Consider the following 16998-nt stretch of genomic DNA (forward strand, 5'->3'; position numbering starts at 1 on the left):
AGACATTTGTCATTTTTACTCCTCTAGCACTGCAGAAGAATGATTTCAAGTGACACAACCAGTCAAGAGTAAAGCTAGGATTAGAACTCCAAACCAACCTTTAATCCCTTTTTCTTTCTTGCCCTGGGAACCATAATGCCATTTCAACCACTGGCAGTACTAGTGCTGTTCACTTGATCTGCAGTTCTTTCCTTTTTCTTAGAACAACCTCAACCTACTTCTCACAGAAGAGGAGATGTATAGTCTCATGGAGAACTTCCAGCAGTGCAAAATTATTCCAGGTGAGGATTGTGAAGTGGCTTCTACAGGTTGGGGAGGACCATAGGCAGGTTCTCCCAAAAGTGAAGCCAGGGTTGAATAAACTTAACTAGCTCTCCTACCACACTGTTCTGATCAAGTTATAGTAGGGTTTCCCATTGTCAGGAAAATAGCCTCTGGCCTTTTGGGAAATAGTAGGGAACAAATAGGTTTTTTCAGAGATTTCTGCAAGTCTGTGCATTTTCATATGGAGTTTTTGTTACTAAATAAGTGGCTTCTCCAAACTCCACCAGGCCTGGAGTTTATTATTCCCTTATAGAAAAGAGAGATACTTGTTAGTCATTGCAACCAGTTTATAGAACTAAAGGATTATATTTAGAAGTTGGGAGTGGGGCAGAGGATGCCAGTTGAGGATAAATGATGAGTTGGGACTCTATCCTGGTAAGTGTGCATAAGGAATTAGGTACCCTGAAGGTATTGTCTCCTTACAGATTGCTCCTTGACACTGGAAGACTTCCTTCGCTACCGCCATCAGGCAGCAAGGCGAGGAGGAAGTGAAAGGGCACTGAGTGAAGAGCAGGAAGAGAGGGCAGCTCAACAATTTGCTGCCCTTGACCCTGAGCACCGGGGCCATGTTGAGTGGCCTGATTTCTTGTCCCATGAGTCCCTCCAACTACTGCAGCAGCTTCGTCCACAGGTGTGGCAGGGGTAAATGACCCTGGGACGCTAGATGGAAAAGGGGATTGGGAAGATTGGCGGTTAAGGAGAGAGACAAGAAAGCAATGCTTATTGAACTATTTCTAACAATGACTTGTTGAGAGGAACGAGGACATAATCGTCAGGAATGAAGATGGAGATAGGGCTAGTGACCAGTTGTCTAGTGTGCCCAAACTTACTGGGATAAAGAAAATGGGGAGTGAAATAATAGAGATTGGTTTATTTTTTTGTCACTAAAGAAAACTTAAGGTGCCAAAAAATATAGAACCTAGAGAGACAAGAATTGTGAGATTTATAGTTCAAAAGGCCTTGATCATCATCTAGGCCAACCTCCTCATTTTATAGTTGGTTAGCACTTGCAAGGCATAAGTAGCATAGATAAGATTTGGAAAGTCTCACTTTCAGCAAAAAAGGTCTCTAGTACTTTATGATTTTCATATCCTTCTTTCTCCCCTAAGAACTCTCTCTTAAGGCTACTGACAGTTAAGGAGCGGGAACGAGCTCGGACAGCCTTCCTAGCCCGAGACACGGGGGGCTACATCAGTGAGACGGAGTGCCGTCGTGCCCAGCACACCTGGTTCCGAAAACGACCCCTGGATGCACCATCTTGCAATGTTAGGTATGCTTTATCTTCATCATTATTTTCCTTCTTAAAATTCCCACTAACTTCCCTAAACTCTCTCGGATATCCCAATAATTGCCTAATTGCTCCTTCTCATTTGTAATTCATCCAGGAAAGCACCTCAACGGCTTTCCCTACTCTCTACCACTATCCCACAGCCTGCTTTAGAGAAGGAGTCCCCTTTTGTGTCACATCTTCCATAGAAACAGAATAGAGTGATTCCTGTAGTCCAGGACAGTCATTGCTACCACAAGTCAGAGGATAACCGACATCAACTCAGAGGGCTCTGGGATAAGGCCAGACTCCTTGATCATATCGATTCCCAACCACATGTCCTTGTGCTACACAGTATCAGCCATGTGGGACCCATATCGGAAAGCAGCCCCGCCAGCAGCAGCAGCGCCAAGAGCCCGGAGAAACCTCTGCAGACAGCTGAGCAGGAGGAGCCCCGGTGAGGTGACTTCCAAGATGTCGCCCCATTGTTGGCGAGGGCTTGAACGTGCCACCATTTCTAATGGATGGCCTTAATCCCTTACATATAAAATGATATAGGTTCACTCTCACTGGCCAAGAGGGAAGCCTTGCTCCCTCAGAATGGAGCTCTAGACAGACTTTTGGGGTCTAGGTCATTGCCTCCTCAGTTAAAGCCTGCACTAAGTTCTGGGGATACAAAAGGGGCAAAAGACAGTATGCAAACATGTATATACAAAGTAAGCTATATAGAGGAGAAATAGAAACTCAGAGGGAAAGCACTAGAACTAAGAGGCTTCCAGTCAAAGATGGGATTTTAGTTGGGACTTAAAGGAAGCCAGGGAGGTCCAAAAGCATAGATGAGAGAGAACATTCTAAATATAGAGAAAATGCTGAGAGGCAAGAGATAATAGGCATATGTAAGAGATACTATGCAGCTCCTCACACAGATCCCACTTTTATACTGATGAAATCTAACATCTAGAGCTGAGAGGCAAGAGATAAAGCGCCATCTTCATGGAATAGCCAGGAGGCCAGTGTCACTGGAGAATATCATAGAATGAGGTTTGAGAAAAGGCCATTGAATTGGGCAACTAAAAAATCATTGAGGGGGTACAGTTAGGTGGCTTAATGGATAGAGTGGTGGGCCAGGCTTCAGGTCCAAATCTGGCCTCAGACACTTCCCAGCTGTGTGACCCTGGGCGAGTCACTGAACCCCCATTGCCTAGCCCTTACCATGCTTCTGCCTTGGAACCAATACACAGTACTGATTCCAAAATGGAAGGTAAGGGTTTTTAAAGCATTGCTTACAAAAAAAAACTGTTTAGGTGGAATGATAAGATCAGAAGCCATGTTATAAGGGGCTAAGAAGAGAGAAGGAGGATACAGAGTGGAGGCATCTGTTGTAGATGGCCTTTTCAAAGAGTTTAACCACCAAAGGCCAAAGAAAAATGGGACCATGATAGCAAGGCTGGAGGAATTAATCAAATGAGGGGTTTTTTCAGGATAGGGGAGACATAGGCAAGTGAGAGAATGGGGACAATAGGGGGAAACCTTTTGGAGATGAAATGGGATGAGATCTCTTGAACAAGTAGACAAGTTAGTCTTGGGAAGGAGTAAGGCCATTTCATCATGTGATTGAGAGGTGAAGGACCGAATGGCAAAGGCACCAGAGTGACATGCAGTGAGGAAGAGGAAGCTCATAATAAATAGCCTCAATTTTTCTGTAAAATATGAGATAAGGGGGGCAGCTGGGTAGCTCAGTGGATTGAGAGCCAGGCCTAGAGATGGGAGGTCCTGGGTTCAAATCTGGCCTCAGACACTTCCCAGCTGTGTGACCCTGGGCAAGGCACTTGACCCCCATTGCCTAGCCCTTACCACTCTTCTGCCTTGGAGCCAATACACAGTATTGACTCCAAGACGGAAGGTAAGGGTTTAAAAAAAAATGAGATAAGGTTCTCAGCTATGAAGGTAGGAAGAAAAGCCATGAGAGATTTGAGGAGGAATGAAAATGGGATAGTACATGACCTAGTTGAGATTGTGTAGCGTAAATTTGTAGTAGATCCAGTTAGAATGACTGTGATTTTCTCCATCTTTGTTCAACAGCAGATGTGTAGGTACAAAAGCATCCAGTAGAGGCAGAGGATTATGATGATGACTGTTAGCTTCTAACCCACTGTCATGAGATGCACTTCATCTTCTGCTTTTTCTGCTCCCACTGTAGGTCTGTGGATTGGCCCACCTTCCTGAAGGAGAATGTTATATACATCCTTGCTGCCCGCCCCAACAGTGCTGCCATTCACCTGAAACCCCTAGGGTAGAGCCTCTAGAAGTAGGGGTAGCCCCAACTGGGGCAGTATGGGGTCACCTCCTTCCCCAACCCTGACACTGAAAAAGACTGGGAGGAAGGAGACCTCCAGCACCTTTTGTCACTAAGCATTGCTACAGGAGATCTAGATAACTTCTCCTTTCATAGGAAAGGCAGCAAGTGCATTGCCCAAGGGAGAGGTTCTGGGAAAAGAGGCAATACTCACTCTACACCTAACAGCTCTCTGTCTATTGCTAGGGGGGGAATTTTTTTCCTTTCTCATCTCAACCAATACCACTGATGGAACAACCCCAGATTTTTAATCCCTCTAAATGTGCTAGAGGTTTGGTTTCTAATTGGTTGAGAAAGGACCAAACTTCATTGATTTCATAGATCAAAGAGCTGAAAGAGACCTTAGTGGTTACCTAGTCCAACTCTTTCATTTTATATATAGGGGAAATGAGGTCCAAAGAAGTTTTGACTTGCCTCAGATCACACAGTGAGTGAGTGGCAGAATCAGAAGCAGAAGCCAGGTCTCCTGACTCCTAATCCTGTCCCTCTACAAAAACTAATTGGCTGAGGTAAAACTAGCCTAGCACACCTGCCTTTTACTAACCTGTAAACTAGAAAACAATATCCTTTCCAAATCCTTATGATCTTGACTGAAAGAAGGCTCACCCAAAGTCTGCAGAATTCTGGTTGCCTTTGGAAAGGAAGCTGGTAACCTTCAATGAGACTGTATTATAAGTGAACAAAGTGAAGTACAATTCTGGCTGCCTGGAAGCAAAAGCCTGATTTGGTGGGCAGGATAGAAAAATCAGTCCCAGTGGTAGTTCGGAGGACTTTACTATTCCCATTCTCCCATCTTCATTTCTACCGGTTCCTATAGCTAGAGTAATTAATATCCCAATATTGTGGAAAATAAAGAAGTCTTCCTTAGCATCTCTTGGAAAGGAAAAGGGATTCCTCTAGGTAATTAGCATCACAGGTGGTCTTCCACACCACTTTTAGAACATGATACATATTGGGAAAGAAGAGGTTTGTAGAACTCAGAAGTCTTGGGCCTGCCTTCTGAGGAACAAAGTTTTTCCTGAGGTTTGGAGGTTAATGAAGTAGGTAGTGAGGAAAGTAGTCCCCGCTCTCATTTTCACCAAAACAAAGCCCTATGATTACCCTTCCCAATATTCCCATTAGGCTAGATCTCACCATTTCATGACTTTTCTCCTTCAGATCTGCTCTAGATGTTAGATTTCATCAGTATAAAACTGGGATCTGTATGAGGAGCTGCATAGTATCGATTGCCTAAATGCTTATCCCCATGGGATCCAGTGAACTAGAGAAAGGTGTCTGGTCTAGACACTAGAACTAGAAAGGTATACTATGTCTAGTATTCCGTTTACTTAGGCAAGCTCCTTTGCACAGTCCTTAGTAAACTAAAGTACAAATAAGAGCCTTAGCCTGCCCCCCGAGACATGATGGCCTGTCCCTATGCCCAAACATTATGAATACAGGCAGAGCAGAAATGAAAGGAACACTTCTTCCCAAATTGCTCTCCGGCTATTAAATGATATAAAGAAACCTTATACTTAGAATCAAAGAGGGAAGGTTACGGAACTTGGAGGCAAATCTTCTGACTTCTGTTTTTTATTCTGCTACTAATCCAGAGACTTTTGATTAGGTAAATCCAACTCTTACTTAATGCCAAAGTTTCTCTGCCTATAAAATGTGAAGAGGAAGGAGATCTGTTCTGTGAAAGTCAAATTCTCCTGGAGAGAGTGCTGAGAGAAGTTCCATAGCAATCTATCAGTCAAATGGAGTGTTTCTGACAGATCCTCTGCATCATTCACAATGAGGTGAGCCCAGAATTGAACAGGAGGAGGAGAATGGGCTGGATTGCCTTTAGGAAATTGCAGAGTGCTTTTAATGACTCTAAATTTCTCGTTAAACAAAGGTCTATCTTTTTTTAACATTCCTCTTCCAATAGTGTCTATTGTATAGCTTCAAGATATGAGAAACCATTCCTGAAGAATTAAAATTGTTACCTAAAAGGCAATAGAGTGGCATAGGATGGGCATGAATAGAGTGCCGCATGTAAGCAAACAAGAAAAACAGTAGAATAAAAAATATCAGCTAGATGTATGATTAGAAAAGAAAACAGACTTGTCATGGTCACCACAAGGAATAGCCCAAGGGCAAGTACTCACTTGGCATCTATGCAGTGTCAAAAGAACTAGAAGTCCTCCAGCACATTGGGTAGACCCTTTGTGGAGAATTTATGGTAGAATATGATCAAGAAGGGCACAAGAGTAGAGGGCATGAATGGGTTTCAACCTGCATTATTGGCAGGAGTTTCCACATCGAAAAAATCACAGATCCAGTGAAATATTGACAAAAGAATGTCAATACATGTATGCAATGAAGTGGTCATGAAAACTTGTGGTCCATGAAACTAAGGAATCAATCTGGAGAAGTAGGGAAAGTGGTTTTGAGTATTTCAACTTGAATTGAAAATAGAAACTCAAGATTAGAGTGGGACTAATTTTTATGGTTATGAAACTTTCACAAGTTATAGCTACTTGCAAAAGGTCCTCCATGCTCAAATATTGACTGGTGCTAAAGGTTAGCATCAAGGACATTGCATTCCATCATTAATTCTCGTTCTAAGAATTGCTTTTTCTCACTGCATTTCAAGCCAAAGGCCTAAGAATTCCCTAGAAAATGTTTCTGATTTAGGTCATTCCAGGAAGCACACACTTTATGCTTCCAGAACTTTTGAGGAATCTTATCTGCACTCAAGGAACTTAATGGCCTCCATTAACTACTAGTACAGTGGATCTAGACTCTTGTTCACTTGTCCTGCTTTGATGAACACTGATGCCAAAAAAGGTTGATCCCTCACCACAACCTTGTGTCTTCAGTATGTGAAAAAAAACTCAGAGAGAGAGCTTGCCAGATGGGCACATCCCAGGACCATCTAAGCAGAATGGGGTGTTTGGTCTGATTGACTATTGCCACTTTCACTTGGTGCTCTGATGAGGCTTAGGTGAGTTCCTCTTCCCCTTCTCAAGGGAAACAAAGGAAAGCATTAAGCCTTCTCTCCCCACACCCAAATTAGTGTTGAGGCACAGAAGAATATCATAGAAATGGATCCTTTTGGGGACCAGATTCCCTATAGTGGAAGGAACCTAGGCAGGGCTAGACAGATGGAAAACTCTTCCATTTTTCATAAACACTTGCTATTAGCTAGTGAGGGAGATTTCAGAACTCTACTTTAGTAACCCAGTGTTCAAAATTCTTGGTCTAAAATTATGCCCAGCCTAAAGTCTTGCCTTTTGCAACTTTTTCCCTCTTGGTGTTTCACAGGTGTTAGGAGGGTGATTTAGAGGCTACCGCTTTAATTTCCTTGATCTCACTATCTTTTACATTTCTATTTGCATTTTGTAATTGTTTTTTTTCAAATCATCAATAATAGAATCTTTATCATCTGTACTCTTATCTTTATCTGCTGAAAACATAACAGGCTTTTCTTTTTAACTCTTCTAGACTCATTGCTCCCAATCAGGAGAGTTGTTTCTAAAAAAATTTCTTACTACATTCTTGACAAACAACCTCCTTAAGTGTGCAATTGTCTCCTCAGATAATATGTCGAGACCTAATTGCATTTCAGCCACATCCATTAATTTATCAAGAAATGCTGCTGATGACTCCCTAATATCCTGCTTTATACACTCAAATTTCGACCACTGATCAGGTCTCTTTGCATTTGTCTTCATTATTTCTATGATAGATTGTCTCCCTTGTTTTAAAGCTCTAGAATTATGAACTGAATTAAAATCAAGCTCCTCAAAACCCTGTGGCCATGGTGTTAGAGCAGGTTTGGTACGGGTTTGCTCAGTAAACTGTTCCCTCTCTCTTCTTGTTAATAGCTCTTCCATCAGAAAAGAGAAATCAGCAAAATCAGGGTCATAAATCTTTATTGCCCTCTTAAACGCTTGGATCACTTTGATCACTTTATTCAGTTCATCAAAAAATCTGGGGGTTCTCCTTTTGATTGCATCTAATTCTGTAGCTGAGAATTGCTTGTGGAATTTTAAATGAATGATTCCATTATCTGGAGAAACAAAAGGCAAGTCTCTTTAAGGAAACAGGGAAGCAGGTTTTAATTTAAAAAAATAAGGTAGAAGAGTATGGGATAACCTAAAGCTAATTTCCTAACTAATACCCCAGGACCTACTATCTCTTTACAGAGATTTCTTCAGAGTGATTTTTCCCTACTCTAATCTTCTCCTCACTGCCTAAATCCCCAGTCCCCAATCTTGGCTGATTTAAACTAAACCCTCCTTAACTAGTTTTAAGGAAAGAGTCTGTGTAAGCCTGATAAGGCCCAGGGAAGGTCTTAGATCCAAAAGGATCCAGACCTGGTCTCACAATCAGATGCCAGATGGTTTAGGATCACCAGGAATTGCAGTAGATAAAATAGATCAGCAAAGCAAGATAGGATAGGGAATGCAGGGTAGTGTAGGGTAGTATCAGCCACTAAGGAAAAGCAGCCTGGCTTTCCAGGTCAAAACCAGAGAAAGACCCCTAAACCTCAGTTAACTATCTCTCTCCCTTTTTTTCCCATTCTAGAATTCTCTCCCTGTTAGTCTCATGCCTCTGCAAACTTGCTCTAACCCTCTCTTCCTTATAACACGGGAAGAAAAATTTCTTGGAATATTTGAACACTCCAATCTAAACATAATACTCCCCCTTTATCTCACTTTTCCTCCCAGGTCATTCTCAGACCTTGCAATTAATAAATTCTCTCAAGTCTCAATATAGATGTCCTACCCTAGTAAAACTTCAATTTCTTCTCATTGACTTCAGCAATAAGATCCTAGTGCTTCTCACCTTTTTCCTCCTCTTAAGGGAAGGCATTGACTATACATCAAACATCTTTGGAGAAGACTACTTGCCCTAAAATTGCTCATCACAGAGGGGGCTGCCCCTACTACCTAATTGGATGGAAAGGGCAGGACTGGGGGAGAAGAATGCCTGCCACAAAGAAGCAGCTGCCACCACCCACAGTGAGATATTGCACTTGGCCATTCCTCCTTCCCCGTGGCCTACTTACCTGCTTGTTTTCCTTTAACATCAAGGAACAGATTCCAAATAATTATCTAGATACATTCAAAGCTAATCCTGGGTTCTTGAGTAATATTAATATATGAGATTCAAGGAGAAAGGAGCCTCATTCCCTAAACACTAAAATCACACTCAAGGGTTCATTCTCTGTTTTGATGCCAGCTCCACAAAGAAGTATTTTGCCAGTGGAAATGAAGAGCACACACAGACTGCCTCTTCCCACCCCCCACCCAATGTCATTGTTACTAAAGGTGGTAATTTCTGTTCAGATCCACTAGCCTTGCTAAGCTCATCCTAAATCCATTTCTAGGTCATAATTCTAAACTGAATGGAATAGCAAAAGGTCTCGACCCTCTTGTCTTTTGTAGGAGTGACCACTATGAAATCCTACTCAACCCCAAGCCCATGCTTTTTTATCCTAGAAGCACAGCACAATCTGTACTGCCTACTAGGATGTGCCTCTTTAGAAAAGGTCTCGCTTGGGAATCCCCTGGAATCTCCAGGCAGTCTGTTAAAGTCAGATCTATTATAATAGCACCACGAATCTGAGTGAACAGAGATGTCAGAATCTTAGCCAGCAAACAAGCAAGAAGTTTAGTAGGAATTGATTAGGAAAACAGACAAGAGACAATTTAATCCTCAGGATAGATGCACCATAGCAGGTGGTACAGGAATGCTGTTTTCTCCAACCAGATTTCTTAGTGGGGGCCTGTGACCCTGTAAAACCAAAGTTTGCTCTTCAGCCGGTTAGAGTATGAAGTGGCCAAGCACTGAGGCTGAGCAACCCTAACTCTCGAATTTCAGGAGACATACCAGTCAGTATGAAGCCACAGCTGGAAGCCACTTGCTGTCTGGCTTACATTTGAATCAGCTGCTGCCTTTTGCATGCCTCTTACAATTACTAGGGATCTTTGAGCTTCTGGGAAATAAGTACATTCCTGTATGCTTGCTGCAGTCCAGCAAACAGGGTTTCTCATCAAACTTCATGAAGCTGTCCTACATTTGGTCCAGCCATGCCATTACTATCCTTTTCTCTAATAGCCTATGGATTGACCCATGGCTTTTAAAGAAAGATGAAGGAAAATCTGAATAATTCCCTCCGCGTCATTTTTGTTTCATGGTCTGTTGTGGCAGAAGAATGTCATTCTTTCCCTGTGCTTTCTAGAGTGGGTCCTACATTGCTTACCAGGCAAAGTCTTCTGTTTCATATTGGGGAATGTATGCTTCAACCTGGCAAGGGGTGTATGTAGGCAGTTGGAATTGGCCCGATATGGTCACTTCCCACTATAGCTCTCTAAAGTTCCACAACCCTTGCTATTGGGTTGTCAAGTACTTTCCCAGATAACAGCAATGGGGCACAAAGAACAAATGGAACTTTACAAGAGTCTATACTAAGATAAATATGGGATTGAGGATAGAACCGAGATGTCCTGGGTCCCTGTTGTGACCACAACTTGTGTCCCCCCAACCCTTATGAAGAACACTGAAGACATATTCTAGGACTACTTGGGCAGCAGTGGGTTCTAGTTAATCCTCCTCCTGTGTTCTCACTGTTAGGAGATGGCATGCCCTTTTTAAAAGAATTAAAATCCCTGTACCTGCCTTTCTGCAAACTAACTGGACATTGAAGGGTAAAATCCCTAACTTCTGTTTTTCCCTTGACTATAGTTGCATGTTTCTTCTACCCATGCCCAGCCTTTGTGGGCAATGCAGCCAAATGGAGCTGGTATTCCCAAAGCCTGGGCACACACAGAATATCCTAATAAAGAAATCTTGACACTCCTTCCACGTGTGGTGTTTCTAGAACAAATGTGGCAATTCAAGGGCCAGCTAGAAAGACCTTTGTCAGGGTTTAGGTGGTATGTAAGTTTGCCAGACAAACGCTGCTATAAGTCCCCATGTTTGTGCCACTGGTGTTCAAATTCTCAGAATCTACACTTGTTCATTTGAGTTGGGTGGCACTGCAATAGTCTCCAGCAGGAAGAAATCCTCTGTCACTGAAGAGAATAATAAGGAACACTAGGACTTCCCAAGGGAATCACAGGGCATTTCTGGTCATAATCTTCCCCAGGACTAAGAAGGAGCAAGGACCATTAGAGAAGATCTAAATGCCATCACACACACACACACACACACACACACACACACACACACTGATAACCTGGAATCACTAAGGCTGGACTTTCCCTTGGTTAGAAAGATGGAACAGGGGGCACACAAAGATCCTAAATTAGTATCACATTGATTTATGCCAAGAGTTCTTGTGCTCTGAATCTGAGCAATCAACATCTATGATCACCCATGGACCAACACTGCTGCTGAAGTTATTTTTAAAATCTTTCTCCTGAAAAAGCATTAAGATGGATACCAAAAAAAAATGCCTGAGTGGAGTTAGGGCTCTCAGCTTTTCAGAACTTATCAGATCTTCAAATCCATCCCAAAATCCTCTTCACCCACTACATTCTATCTAGGTAATCTATATCCTGAATTAGGTTTTGAAAGAAAAAACTTAAGGCTTAAAATTAAGCGTTTAGGGACCAGGCAATAAGGGAAAAGGGATTTGGGACAAATTTAGGACAAATCACTGGGTTTCTGTTGCTAGAGGAGGTAAACACAACCAAATTTCAGTCACCAAAGGGTTCAGGTACCAGAGCCTCAAATGTGATGGTCATCAGAACAAAGTATCTCATGCTTTCTGTTGCCAAAGGGGGTGGATACAACTGTGAAGGGTGGGGTGGCAAGGCCTCCATCCTTCTGACCATGATAAGCAGAAGTGAATCAGGGGTATTTCATAGAGGCCATCCATGCACTTTGCATACCTACCATTCTCTGTTTTACTCCTAGCTGATGTTAAATGTTCCAATCAGTTCCACAATAGAGTAGCTTTTTGAGGCACCCAGAGACCATATGTTTTATAGGGAAGGTCTTGGTTTTTGTATAGATATGTCTGACTGGTTTCCTTCTCTGGTGTCACACTAAGAATAATTGATCCTGGATTCATATAGGGAAAGCAAGAATAAGGAATGAAAATTACCAGCTGAAAATGGGTGTACAGAGCAGAGGCAACTTACTAATGTGAGCCTTTTGGGTCTCGGGCCAGAAAAGTTTTCTTTAGATTGACTACAGTTCACCACTACCCTCAAAAAAGGGTTAATGGGTCACTGCCCCAAATTGCCTGCTGGGAAACTATTATTTACTTGACACCTCTATCTCCAAATAAAACCACAAAACTGGATTTTTTCTTAAATTGGAACAATAAATTACTACTGACTGCTTTTAAGCTTTTGAAAGGTTCATAGTCGTTCTTCACTATAGATACTCTGGGGCAGTTGTCCACGGTGCTGAAAGCTCCAGAAAACCCAATTGAGGGTGTCCTGCAAATTCTGTTAACTGTTATTCAAAGTGATGGGGAACCTATGGCATGGGTACCAAAGATGGTACAAAGAGCATTCTCTGTGGACATCTAACTTCCCTCCGACCCCACAAGTTCCTTACTAGAAAGGCAGGGGGTGGGGCCTGGAGAGCTGCTCCCCTCCCCCACTTTACTGTGCCTGACAACATTTTTTCACATCCCACACCCCTCTGCCCAGCAGCCCAATGGGAGTACAGGGGATAAGGTGGGCAGCTCACAGGTGGCAGAGCTGGAGGATCCCTTTCTATACTCACTGAGGATATTCTTCACTTCACCCACCCCTCTGTCCAGCACCTCAATAGGAGCACTTTCTCCCTTCCTTGTGTGGGGTGAGGGGTGGGGGGCATGCTCAGCATGTTGGGGAGCATGGCACGTGGTCTCTTGGGGAGGTGGGCCTGGCATTTGGTCTGGGGGTGTGGCCTGGCACTCCCATCTCTAAAAGGTTCATCACTGGTCCAGAAGAGGTTTGTTTTGTTTACATCCCTGGTGAATCACCCCGTATTTCAAAGAATGTCATAAAATATCAAGATAAACCTAAATTCAATTCAATTTGTTATACTTTATCCCATTGCATTTTTCAAAATCAAGTTTTTGAATCAACTTATTTGTTGGAATATTTGTTTATAAGTTTGGAATTGTTTATAAGTTGGAATCAACTTGGTTTCCTCATAAGAATGAGGGATTTGATGGCCTCCAAGGAATATCGCTTCTATTTCTAACATTCCATAAATCTATAAGTTACGAATACCCACACTTGCTGAGAAAAATACAGTACAATATCTCAAAAAGTTGATATTTTTTTAATAAAAGTCTAGACTAATAGCTATGGAAGTGAAAAAATAATTTGGTTGCATAGTATTGCTTCCTCAGCTGAGCCCTTTGGGTTGCTTTAACAATCCTACTTCAGGATGATTCCCTTTCTCATTCCCCAACAAGACTATTCCAAACCTTTTTCTACTCATGGCTGCAACCATCCCCCACCCCAACATTTAAGTCTCCTACTTTGCTAAGATCAAAGATCATCAAACATGAACTTGCTTAACTCTTCTTCTACTCCTCAAAATTTGCAATATCCATGATCTCCGTTCTGAATTCTGAAGAGGTATTCTGTTTGTCATTAAGACGATCCCTCTACCAATGCCCTTAATCCTATTCTCTCCATCTCCAACAGAACCTTAGTCCAGCAATCATGAACTCTCTCTCACACACTTCCAATTTCTCCTTCTCCCTTTGCTGTCTTGTTTGCATAGGCATACTTGGGTCTCTCAAATTCTTTTGTTTTTAAGCCTTCCCTTGAGGTTCTATCATATTTAACTTTTGTCCTATTACTATCTTCCCTTTCACTAGCAAACTTCTGGGAAAAGTAATTCACCTATACTCAGTGCCTCCACATCATTCCCACCACTACCGTTCTACTGCTCTCAAAAGGTCAGCAATAATATCCAAACCACAATTCCTAGAACCACGTATGCAGAGACTTGGAGTGGAGACTAGAAGTGACTTTGGGGTTTAGACCAGCCCCCTTCATGTTACGTGTGAAGAAACGAAGATCTCAAGAGGTTAAATGACTTGCAGAAGGTCATAAGTAATAAGTAGCAAATTCTGGATTCAACCCAGGTCTTCTAATTCCAAGTCCAGCACTAGGTGCTGTATGTTTGCCTCCGTTTCCTTTTTAATGCCTGTGATCTCACCTAGACAATATGGCACTTAACGTTTTCCAAATGCTTTACATTATAACAGTTCTGTTGCGAAGTCTCATTTTCTCCTTAGAAGGAAACAAACTGATAACTGACTTGTCCAGGGTCACAGGGTGCAAGTTTTAAGCTTCTTTCTCGTTATTTCCACCAAATAGGAAAGCTCACGCTACTTTTAGACACTTCGCTTCTAACTGTTCTGCTATCTTCCATATATTCTTGTATGAAAATATTTTGCATAAAGTCACTCCCCCAAAACACACACACACACAAATTTCCTACCTCTGCCTCCTCTATAACTTTGCTCATCTATTTCCTATACCTCATAAATTCTTTTAAACTTACTCTTCCTTTATAGCTCAACTCAAAAACAACCTTTCTTTCACAAAGCCCCCACCTCTACCATAGCAAAGAACTTCATTCTGAACCTCTTTAAGGCACTTATCATGTGATATTTTTTAAACCCTTACCTTCTGTCTGAGAATAAATACTAAGTATTGTAGTTTAGTATCAATTCCAAGGCAAAAGAACAGTAAGGGACAAGAACGTGGGGTTAAATGACTGGTCCAAGGTCACAAAGCTAGGAATTATCTGAGGCCAGATACAAAGCCAGATTCTCTGTCCACTGAGCCACCCAGCTGCCCCTTATCATATATTGTATGTGATAATTATCTTCATATAATTGTCTTATTCCTCTATTCAGGGGCATAACCCAAGGCTTTGACCCAGGATGCTTAACCTTGTATTTCTGCTGTCCTCGGGCCATTCCCTATCCCCCATCAAGTCCAAAGCACAATCACCTCTGTTCTCTCACCTGCAATGGCCCACTATTCCCTAATAGTCTCATTGTTGCTGTCCCCCCTCTACCAGGCCTGTTCCCTTATCCTGGGAAACAGTGAGTCTCTCACCATGCCTTCTTCAGCTGCCTCCTCTCTTGAACTCCTCAATAGGACTGGGAGATGTGAGGACTTGAGTCAAGGGACTATCACCCCTTCCTAACTAAGGTGAGAAACACTGAACTTTATACCTTGGGCATAATGAAGGTGAAGATATACCACTCCTTTTTGACTGCTCCCTCTCCCAAGGGAAGTCTCACCAGAAGTGGCCTTACAATGTCTCTTAACTCCCTTTACAGAGGAGATGTCCTGGGGTCTTTAACTCCTCAGAGTCTTATTTCCCAAGGAGGCTTTTCCTTGAGATCTTCTCTCCTCCATCGTCTACCACTTCCCAATTTGGCCCAAGCACACTAGTCAAGTCTCTTGCCCCAACAAAGTCCAATTGAGAGCAGAATCCAGAACTTACCTAAACTCTGTATCTTTTCCAGCACTTGGTTCACGAAGCAGGTTCTAAATATCTTTGTTGAATGAATGAATAAGCATCAGTTATAACCTCTGCTGGTATCTAGTGAAGAACCTCTTGAAGCATTGAAAATATTTCCCCTTCTCTACATAGGGAAATATGCTTCTCTTTGTGAGCTACCTTTGAGGCTGATAGCAACTACATAATATAAGTACAATCCACTAAGACCTAAGATAGATGCATCTATCAAGTATTTTCAGGAACTTTGTTCCAATCCTGGGACCTCTCCCTAGAAAATCAATTATAGGGGCAATAAGGTAGCAGAGTGGATAGAGAACCAATCTGGAGTTAGGAGGACCTGTATTCAACTCTGGTCCCAGACACTCCCTAGTTTTGGGACCCTGGGTAGGTCACTTAAACCCAATTGCCTTGCCCTTGCCACTCTTCTCTCTTAGGATTAGTACTAAGACAGAAGGTAAGGGTTTTTTTTAATGAATTAGGGTTCCCAGTAAGAGATAACAGCATACTGGAAAACACTATAGCATGGTTCTCTACTAATTTTTTCAATCCTCAGCCTCTTTGATCTTTTTGTAACTTCTGACACAGCCAAAACCCTCTTCTCCCTTGAATCAGACACCCGACTCTCCCCTGAGTCCCCTCCCTTTCCTTTCTGTCTCTTTGCTCTCTTCATCTGGACTCCTTTTGGGGGATTTCACTCAAGGGTCTGCCCTTGTCCCCTCTTGTCCTCTACAATCTAATTCACTGCCCTGGTTTCAACTGCTGCCTTGATGAGACAAAACTTCACTTTACTTTTATGAAGGTAAATCCCAATTCCTATCTCCAGCCCTGGATTATCTATTCTGACCTCCAAAATAGCCCACCTAATATCTGCACTTGGTTCTCACTATGATCCCAAGTTCATCATGTATAAAACTGAGTCTATGACATCTCACAAACTTATTCCTTATAACGTCACTATTTCTGTTTGTGGGAGCAACTTTTCACCCACCCAACTTCAGGTGAGCTTTGATCTCCCCTCTCCCTCACTGGTCACATCTAATCGGTTCCCAACTGCCACTGGTTCTCGTTTCTCTCCGTTTCCATAGCCACCATGATAGTGTAAGGTCCTTATCACCAACCCATGTAGTTTAAATGAGTGAATAAGATCACAGACTCATAGATTTTAGCTAGACAGGACCTTAGAATAGTCAGTTGTTCCAATAATCCTTTCAGTTTATAGAATAGAAAACTGACTTTTAAAGGAGTTAAAGTGCTGGCCCAAAGTCACATAGGGATCAAGGTGGTGAGTGGCAAAGCCAGGATTTCAACTCAGAGTTACTGCCTCCAAACCAAGAGATACTTCCCAGAACTGTTATGGGAAACGGGTTTTGTAAACTGTACCTAAACAAATGTGAGCTATCAGGATACACGTTCTCTTTGTTGCAGAAGTTAGAGAGAGAGGGGGCAGCTGGGTGGCTCAGTGGATTGAGAGCCAGGCATGGAGATGGGAGGTCCTGGATTCAAATTTGGACTCAGACACTTCCCAGCTGTGTGACCCTGGGCAAGTCACTTGACCCCCATTGCCTAGCCCTTA

At 42.5% G+C, this 16998-nt stretch overlaps 1 protein-coding gene across 11 annotated transcripts in view; it reads left to right on the forward strand.

Moving 5' to 3' along the window:
• Positions 1-10781, forward strand: part of PHF24 (PHD finger protein 24) — a 32435-nt gene extending 21654 nt beyond the window's left edge. For 4 of the 11 annotated variants that reach the window (XM_007498839.3, XM_007498840.3, XM_056806011.1 and 1 more), the window contains 6 exons: positions 203-281; positions 750-955; positions 1434-1594; positions 1947-2048; positions 3792-3884; positions 5540-10781. In XM_007498839.3, the coding sequence (XP_007498901.2) occupies positions 203-281; positions 750-955; positions 1434-1594; positions 1947-2048; positions 3792-3884; positions 5540-5549 (651 nt within the window). In that variant the 3' untranslated portion in view covers positions 5550-10781. Of the gene's footprint in view, positions 1-202; positions 282-749; positions 956-1433; positions 1595-1946; positions 2049-3791 lie in introns of all 11 variants that reach the window. The other 7 variants (XM_016424048.2, XM_056806013.1, XM_056806012.1 and 4 more) reach the window with 4 other exon arrangements.
• Positions 10782-16998: the final 6217 nt, after the last annotated feature.

The sequence above is a fragment of the Monodelphis domestica genome, chromosome 7, assembly GCF_027887165.1.
Source record: "Monodelphis domestica isolate mMonDom1 chromosome 7, mMonDom1.pri, whole genome shotgun sequence".
Classification (NCBI taxonomy): domain Eukaryota; kingdom Metazoa; phylum Chordata; class Mammalia; order Didelphimorphia; family Didelphidae; genus Monodelphis; species Monodelphis domestica.